Source organism: Otolemur garnettii, unplaced genomic scaffold (assembly GCF_000181295.1).
Source record: "Otolemur garnettii isolate 467f Iridium unplaced genomic scaffold, OtoGar3 scaffold00121, whole genome shotgun sequence".
In the NCBI taxonomy this organism is placed as follows: Eukaryota; Metazoa; Chordata; class Mammalia; order Primates; family Galagidae; genus Otolemur; species Otolemur garnettii.
In genome coordinates, this window is record NW_003852516.1 from 5,890,832 (window position 1) to 5,900,037 (window position 9,206).

Here is a 9,206-nt window from a genome sequence, read left to right on the forward strand (position 1 = left end):
AGGAATTCAAGCCTAAGCAACACAGCAACCCAGTCTTTACAACCCAGTCTCTACAAAAAATTAAAAAATTAGCTGGACACTGTGGCATGTGCCTGTACTCCCAGCTACTCTGGAGGCTTAGGCAGGAAAATCACTTGAGCCCAGAAGTTTCAGGTTGCTGTGAGCTATGATGATATCACTGCACTCTAACCTAGGCAACAGAGCAAAAGAGAGAGAAATCTGAACACAGTGTTTTAAGAATATTCAATTCAGTATGCAAATCACTATCACTGGCCCCATCTACAGCAGCTTTAAATTTTACTTTGCTCTGCAAGAAAACATACTTAATGCAAGATCATCAACTCCTACAGCAAAGAATAAGCTCAAACTCAAACAGTAAGCACAAGGGAAAAGACATTAAGCTGGATTCTCTTTTATACCCTGTTACAAAGGACAAATGGGGTAACGATTTAGAGGAACTCACCTTGAGGAAAACTCAGTCCTCAGTCCTAAATCAAAATTTCTACTAAGTTTTATTGATGAACAAAGAATAGCTCTATTCATAATACCCTTGCAACTACCCCAAGTCACATTTTAAAGTCTCATCAAGGTTTGATTTGTTTTAAATTGATTCCCAAAATGTAAAGATAAGGTTCTTTGGATATAACTCTTATCCATGAGTAACCAAGCAGTCTCTGGGAGGCTTTGAGATTTTTTTAGCAAGGTTTCCACAGCATTCCTGAATCACTTTTTGAAAACTTTCACCAAATGACTAAGGCATGATAACAAAATACTGTCCAGAAAGAATTTCTGCACAAACGCCTTTCTATTGAGAAAAAGTACAAAAGAAAGTAACATTGCATTACGTTGAGGCTAACAGAAAGAGACTAACCTCATTTGTTTTTATATATGCTGTCATTTTAATTTAAGATTGAAACAGACTGTTATAACAATAGTTGAGATTCCACAGAAAACTGCATGCTTTTGCTATTACAAGACTTTATTGAAGCATTTGAACTTTACCTCTTGGGAACTAGAGAAATATGGAGATTTCAAGCATTTTTGTCACCTCACGATTATTCACAACAACCTTCTGGATACTTATTTTCTACCTTTTCCTAAGAAAGAAAGGTAATTCTTACCAGAAGGCCACCACCACTGAAGGACTTGAAGTTCTAGAGATCAAAAGGGGTCAGAACCCACAAATTAGCATAATTAGTAGTCCAAAGCTTGGTTTAAATGTTTAAAGAACAGCAAACACCAAAAAATATAATGCCAAATAGAATATTATCATCTCTAGGAGGTAATAACTCATCAACCACAACCCATCTACGACTGAAACTGTCTGTGCTCAGTTTCCATAACGCCTTCATTCTCAATGCTTCTTACAAGAAGTTTTAGAAATTAAATAATATATTTTCAATATTCCAGACTAAACATCACTTTCCAAAACTGCAATGTACACCTGCGTGTTACACTAACACACAATACAGAAGTACTTTGTCACACATCAACACTTGGCCTCAAATAATAGTATACAAAAGGCTGTATGGGGCAAAACACCACAGGACTGTGAAGATTCTCTTTCACCAGATGGTAGCAGGCAGCACTTTTTCTAAAGAGAAAATGATGAAAGAGCAGAAATTTTGCGTTCAATGTTGGACTTCAATTTTCAACTTTAGCGTCTTCTGGTACCACCATATCCTAGAATGAGAATAAAATTTGTATTACTTTTTTAAGATGCATTGGAATTGCTTACAAAATTACAGAAGTAATACATGTTCATTGTTAGCAAATGAATAAGAGGAAGGAAGGAGTGAATGAGCGGCTAGGTGGCGCAAGATTGTGTGTTACAGTGCAGCGCAGCCCACGTCAACCCTCCTAGTCAACCCTCCTAGTCACAGAGCCCACGACACCCACCCAGGCTTGCTGGGAATGACCTTTTAGTTAGGTCACAAAAAAAGACAACGGATTCTATGGTGTAGGCAATATTCCAAGTCTAAGCCAAAAAGATAGAGGCCAGTGGAGCATAAGCCATGCCCTGATACTTCTCCCAACTCCAGAAGTAAAAAGAGGTAAGGTGGGGAGGGTTATGGGCTTTCAATGTCATCTAGACACAGTGCGCGCGCGCACACACACACACACACACACACACACACACAAAACAGGCAGGCTACAAGACTAAGTCTTCCCATTTGAAAAGTCTCTCGGGCGGCACCTGTGGCTCAGTGAGTAGGACGCTGGCCCCATATACCGAGGGTGGTGGGTTCAAACCTGGCCCCAGGCAAACTGCAACAAAAAAATAGCCGGGCACTGTGGCGGCTGCCTGTAGTCCCAGCTACTCAGGAGGCTGAGGCAAAAGAATCACCTAAGCCCAGGAGTTGGAGGTTGCTATGAGCTGTGACACCACAGCACTCTACTGAGGGCGACAAAATGACACTGTCTCTACCCAAAAAAGAAAAAAAAAAAACGAAAGGTCTCTCAATTGGCTAGGCACCCATAACACAGTGGTTACAGCGCCAGCCACATACACCAAGGCTGAGGGGTTCAAACCCAGCCTGGGCCAACTAAACAACAATGACAACTGCAACAAAAAAATAGCTGGGCATGTGGCGGGCACCTCTAGTCCCAGCTACTTGGGAGGCTAAGGCAAGAGAATCGCTTAAGCCCAGGAGTTTGAGATTGCTGTGAGCCGTGATGCTACAGCACTCTACCCAGGGCCACATAGTGAGAGACTCTGTCTCCAAAAAAAAAAAAAGAAAAAGAAAAGAGAAGAAAAGTCTCTTAATTATTTTCAGGTTTCTTTTGCAAGTTTTATTTCTACTGAGAGTTTTCTTCTGTCAGAGTATGTCTTACCTAGCCGTAATTGCATATATTCTCCTAATAATTACCTTTCTTTTGCTTCTTCCCAGAGGTAACCTCTATCTTAACATCTAACACCAAAGGTTATTTTGCTTGTTTAGGAATATGGACTTTGGGCAGCACCTGTGGCTCAGTGGGTACAGCACCGGCCCCATATACCGAGGGTGGCAGGCTTGAACCTGGCCCCGGCCAAACAGCAACAAAAAAATAGCTGGTCGTTGTGGCAGGCACCTGTAGTCCCAGCTACTCAGGAGGCTGAGGCAAGAGAGTTGCCTAAGCCCAGGAGTTGGAGGTTGCTGTGAGCTGTGATGCCACAGTACTCTACTGAAAGCAATAAAGTGAGACTCTGTCTATTAAAAAAAAAAAAAGGAATATGTACTTTATAAACTACAAATGTCATAAGCTTTTGCACATATTCTTTTCTCTGGCTTATTTGGTAGATCTATCCATGTTATTGCACACAACTGCTCGTTTATTTTCACTGTTGTGCAGAATACCATTTTATGCAGTAACTATCATTATAACTCAGTTTATTCACCCATTTTATTTCTGACAGATACTGATATTTCTGGGTTGCTTCCACTTGGAGGGTATTACGAATAGGGATGCTGTGAACATTCTCGTGCTTACCTGGCAGTGTACAATTACATGCATTTCTGATTGCTGAGAGTGAAACTGTTAGGTCTTGGGTATGCTTAGGTGGAATTTTGGTAGGAATACCAGCTTTTCAAAGTGAACGTATCATATTACATACAAGCCAGCACTAAAAGATTTCCACTCTTACATTTTAAAACATATTTAGATATATTTTTCTTTCAATTTCAAGAATTAATCATTGTTCGACAACTTTCTTCTGAAAAAATACAAATTTATAATAATCCTCAGCAATCTACTACCACTCATTACCTACCACATTTTCTGCTATTTAGCTTCATGCTTAACTCCAAACAGTTATTTTGCTTTTTATGATATACATCTCTGGGGAGGAGGGGGTTGTTTGTTTGTTTGTTTTAGAGACAGCATCTCACTTAGTTGCCCTGGGCTACAGTGCTGTGGGATCAGCCTATCTCACAGCAACTCCAGCTCCTGGGTTTGACCAATCCTCCTGCCTCAGCCTCCCAAACAGCTCGCACTATAGGCACCTGCCACAATGCCCAGCTAATTGGGTTTTTTTTTTTTTTTGGTAGAGACAGGGTCTCACTCTTGCTCAGACTGGTCTTGTACTCCTGAGCTCCAGGGATCCTCCAGCCTCAGCCTCTCAGAGAGATAAAATTATAGGCATGAGCCACCAGGCCTGGTCTATGTCTGCTTTTGCCAAAATATCCTCTTACCCATTGCAGAAAACATTATGATATTTTTGACAATTATTTCAAGCATAGCTCAATACATTCTTTTGAATATTACTAAATTTAAAAAGTTCAACCCTCTACTTAGAAAATTCTGCTTTAGAGATTAAATGATCCCTAGAGATCACAGAATTAAACATATGTGGAACCTAGTACCCAGGAAGATTTACACTGAAACCTTGGCTAAGGTAGAGCTGAGCCTAAATCAAATCTCTGTTTGATTTTTAAGGAATGTTTAGAAGTAGGAGTAAAGGAATAAATCTGAATTATATTTCAATCTCAGCCAACTGTGCCATTAATATTTTTGACGACTATACCAAATAAATCCATGATTATTAAACATATAATCACCTTCTTAACTTTCTATGTAAGAGGACTTTCTGTATTTTTGCTCTTACCTGATGCAGTTCTGGTTTTCGTTTCTGCGTTTGCACAGGCTGAGTAGCCACCTGAGCTGCCACGAAGTGGTGAGGAAGCGCGACCATTCCACGTGCCGGAGTAGGGTGGAGGGCAGGCTGGGTAGTACCACGAGTCCGAGAAAGGTGTGGCCGCTCTGTAAAGACAGACGTGTGCATTAGATGTTTGTCTTATTATAATTTTTAAACACCTCCTATTTCTAAACTACCAGAAAAAAATATTTTTATTAAGCATTTTTCTCCTGAATGTTCTGTGTATCAAGGAAGGCATAATATAAATTATTTCCCTGTTACGGTCATTGTTATAGGAGAAAAATGACAGGGAATAAATACCTTTTCTTTCTGAATTTGCACTGAAAAAAAATCTACCAGCTTGGTGCCTGTATGTAGCTCAGCAGCTAGGGCTCCAGCCACATACACCAGAGCTGGTGGGTTCAAATCCAGCCTGGGACTGCCAAACAATGACAACCACAACCAAAAAATCGGCCAGGCATGTGCTGGGCGCCTGTAGTTTCAGCTACTTGGGAGGCTGAGGCAAGACAATCACTTAAACCCAAGAGTTAAAAGTTGCTGTGAGCTGTGATGCCACAGTACTCTACTAAGGGCGACATAGGGAGACTGTCTCAAAAGAAAAAAAGAATCTACCTACCATCTATCTACCATTCTCCTACCGAGTCAGACAGCTAACTATTCCCCTAATGTTTTGTTCTTTCCCATCTGCCCATTTTCTCAGACGCCAAGTAAATAGTCTTTTCCTATCTCATAATATCTGTGAGGACAACATAGGAAGAGAAACGCAATGAAAGAAAACAACATATACAATATTGATCAAAGCACATACAGTGTATCTACCTCATCCTCCAAGAATCTGATTTAAGGTAAGGTCACCATAATTTATTTCCCTTAGAAAAACCAAATGCAGTCAAATTGTAAGCAGAGCAAAGAAACCTCTTTAAAAAAAAAAAAAATGGCTTAAAGAGCAAGGGAGTGCAATGCACAGCCTACCTATTGCTGCCAAACAAATATCCTAATATTCCTCCAGTTCCCAGGCCAGTCCAGAACCCTGGGCCTGAATTTTCATGTCCTTGTTGTCCTGTGAAAGCACTACCAAAGCCAGAAGTCGCACCACGGCCAGTATTCTGTGGTCCTTAAAATAAAAGTAATATATTATGTATCCTCACTTAAACATTTCACAGCCTACAAAAGCAAAGATAATATAACATTTCAATTATTTCATCTGTACTGTACTCATGGCTCAATTTATAAACAAGTTATATTCAAAAAGGTATTTATAAAATACTGGTTTATAACTAAGGAACACATTTCCCACAGACGTGGGAGAAGGAGGGATATATAACATTTTGTGTCTTGAGGGGAGGAAGAGTCTTCCTAAAAGATTACATCTGTCCTTAAGACAGCTACTAGAAGAGGGCCCCACTTTTCAGTTACTTCCTTTCTGCAGTGTGCAGCCTCTAAGAGCTCCAGAGGAGAGCTAGACCTGAGTCTCTAAGAGGAAATCCAAGTGGAGGCAGCTAGATATTTATTTGTATCAACTGAGAAGTCAGATCTTCAAAGGACCTAAAAAGTTATTGCCTATTCAAAGGAACTTTTTTCAAATTGATACATAATATACTTACGAAAAGTGTGCTAATCTTATGGCATAATAAATAACTCTGTACATACATGTCCTTTCATGTAACCTCCACTCACCTCAATAAACCATTTCTGGCCCTCAGAGGGCTCCCTTGTGACAATAGACAGATACCCACCCACGTCACAGATCAGCGACTTTGACTTCTCTCACCATACTTAAGTTTCATCTAAGGATAAACAGGACCATACAGTATGGACTCTGCTGTGTCTGAAACATCATTATGTCTACTGGAGTCAATCCTACTGTTGGATTTATCCGTAGGGTTTTTTTTCCTAACTTGTGTGGTATTGCATTGTGTGAAATCCTCACAATTTGTCCTACTATAATGTTTATGAATATTCTATTTCCAATCGGGGGCTGCTACGAACTGCTGTGAACATTCTTGCGCAAGTCTCTTGGTATGCATAAGCACCACTTCTCTTAGGTATATACCTAGGAACGGAACTGCTAGTCAGAGTAGGTATATGTGTAGTTTTAATAGATACTGACAATTTTCTAAAGTGTTTTACCATTTTAACACCTATCGGCAAAATATGAAAATTCTAGTCGCTCTAAAGCCCTGCCAATCCTGGGCACTCTCTTTTTAATGACAGCTATTATGGTGGTAAGCTGGTAGCTAAATATCATCTCATCATGGCACAAATCTGCACTTCTCTGAAGACAAATGATGCTGGGCACCTTCTCATGTTTTTATTTGACCATATGGATATCTTCTTTTATTATAAAGTGGCTGTTCAAGTCCTCTGCATATTTTTAAAAATGAGTCGTCTGCCTTTTCTTAGACTTGTGGAAGTTCGTTATACATTCTAGATACAAGTCCAGAGATATATGTGTATATACAGATATTAGAATTACATTTTATAAATATCTTCTCCCAGTCTTCACCTTGCCATTTCACTCTCAATCATGCCTTTTGATGAAAAGATGCCCTTAATTTAAATAAAGTCTAATTTATCCAACTTTTCTTTTATAGCTATTTTAGAGATCTTTGCCTAACAAATATTCTCCTGTGTTACTCTAGAAATTTAACTGTTTCACCTTTTACATTGTTATCTATAATACTTAATGAATTAATTTTTACATACAGTGTGATACAGGGGTCAAGGTAAATCCTCATTACCAAAGCTAATCAAGTTTTCCTGATTAAGATGATCTACAACTTAAACAGGCATCCTTAAAATAGTAATCACAGTATGCCCTCATACAGCAGAAGAGGTCAAAAATATAAATAAATAAAATCAGAAGACCAATCTTTCCCAATGCAACCATTTTCTATTGCAGAAATGAGTGGAGGATTCACCTCCTCACATCCACCCCACTTCCTGCCACTGACAAGGGAAACATACCTGTGAATTCAGACTTAAAGCCTGCGGGAGGAGGTCCTGCTGAGTTGGTGAATCTCTGATAATGGTGGGAAAATGGAGGATACTCAGAGTATGGTGGAGGAGAACACTGACCATCGCTAAGGAACAACTTATACACTGCAAAGGCAATAGTCAGCAGCACCACGATGGTAATCAGGCCCCCCGTGCTGCAGGCATCTGCAGAGTACCACTTGTTGTAATAATCAGAGAAAGCGGCAAAGCTATGGTGTTTTCCAGACTCTTTAAATTTCTTCAGGCCAAGTTCCGTGTAATCTAAATTATACTCCAAGCCACAGGATCCTCTTAGTACATACTGGTCTTCAGAGGATTCATAGCCCTCGCAGCTCACCACAGTTTTTCCAAATTTATAGGCAACGTCTAAATCAGTCTTACATTCCCACTGTGAAGAAAAATAGAAAGGTTATTAACAAGTTTTTTTAATTTAACATATATTATGTGGGCCACATCTGTCATAAAGCTACAAAATGAAACAAGGGAATGAACGACCAACAAAACTTGGGATAATAAGCATCTGTGTTGCTGGGAGGGCAAACTAGAGGCATCAAAGATAATGGTGAGAGTAGTATTCTCCTTCTTAAGCTGGGTAGTGGGCACAAAAGTGTTTATTTTTATTCTTTACGTATATGTGTAATATATTCTTTTATATATATTAGGTATTCCATAATTTATAAAATTTAAGCAAATTTTCAAAATGTCAACTTTTTGCCACTGTTCTGTTTTCTTATTTAAAAATAGAGACTTTTAAAAAAGATGTTAAGGCTCAAAAATCAGCATCATATATGATAGCTATATGCTATAGCATCAGAGATATTACATAATCTTCAGGAAAAAACCTTCTACACAAATTTTATAAAACCACGGACTGACTTTCCAGGCCCAGTCCTATCTAATCCTCTTACATTTTTTTAAAAGTTATTTAGAAGAATGCAAAAAGAATCTATGTTAGGGGCGGTTCCTGTGGCTCAAAAGAGTAGGGCGCTGGCCCCATATGCCAGAGGTGGCAGGTTCAAACCCAGCCCCAGCCAAAAAACTGCAAAAAAAAAAAAAAAAAGAAAAAGAGTTAGAGGTTGTGGGCAGCGCCTGTGGTCCAAAAGGGTAGAGCATCAGTCCCATATGCCAGAGGTGGTGGGTTCAAACCCGGCCCCAGCCAAAAATGGCAACTAAATAAATAAATAAAAGTTTAAATCTAAAAAAAAAAAAAAAACTTAAAAAAAAAAGAGTTAGAGACTGCTGTGAGTTGTGATCCTACAGCAGTCTACTGAGCACCACATAGTGAAACTCTGTCTCCAAATAATAATAATAATAATAAATAAAGTTTTTAGAGTTACCATTACATTTTCAAGTTAACCAGTAGTATGATTGAAGAGGTGGTTATAATATCACTTGTTAACAAATATTCTTGGCTTGGCGCCTGTGGCTCAAGCGACTAAGGCGCCAGCCACGTACACCTAAGGTGGTGGGTTCGAATCCCCAGCCCGGGCCCGCCAAACAACAATGATGACTGCAACCAAAAAATGGCCAGGTGTTGTGGCGGGCGCCTGTAGTCCCAGCTGCTTGGGAGGTT

The 9,206-nt window shown here is 39.5% G+C and overlaps 1 protein-coding gene across 1 annotated transcript in view; it reads right to left on the reverse strand.

Moving 5' to 3' along the window:
* Positions 1 to 879: 879 nt before the first annotated feature.
* SARAF (store-operated calcium entry associated regulatory factor) overlaps positions 880 to 9,206 on the reverse strand; it is a 17,556-nt gene continuing 9,229 nt past the window's right edge. The window contains exons 3-6 of the mRNA XM_003797667.3: positions 7,604 to 8,021; positions 5,609 to 5,750; positions 4,586 to 4,740; positions 880 to 1,683 (exon numbers count right to left, since the gene is read on the reverse strand). Of these exons, the coding sequence (XP_003797715.1) occupies positions 1,658 to 1,683; positions 4,586 to 4,740; positions 5,609 to 5,750; positions 7,604 to 8,021 (741 nt within the window). The 3' untranslated portion in view covers positions 880 to 1,657. The remainder of the gene's footprint in view (positions 1,684 to 4,585; positions 4,741 to 5,608; positions 5,751 to 7,603; positions 8,022 to 9,206) is intronic.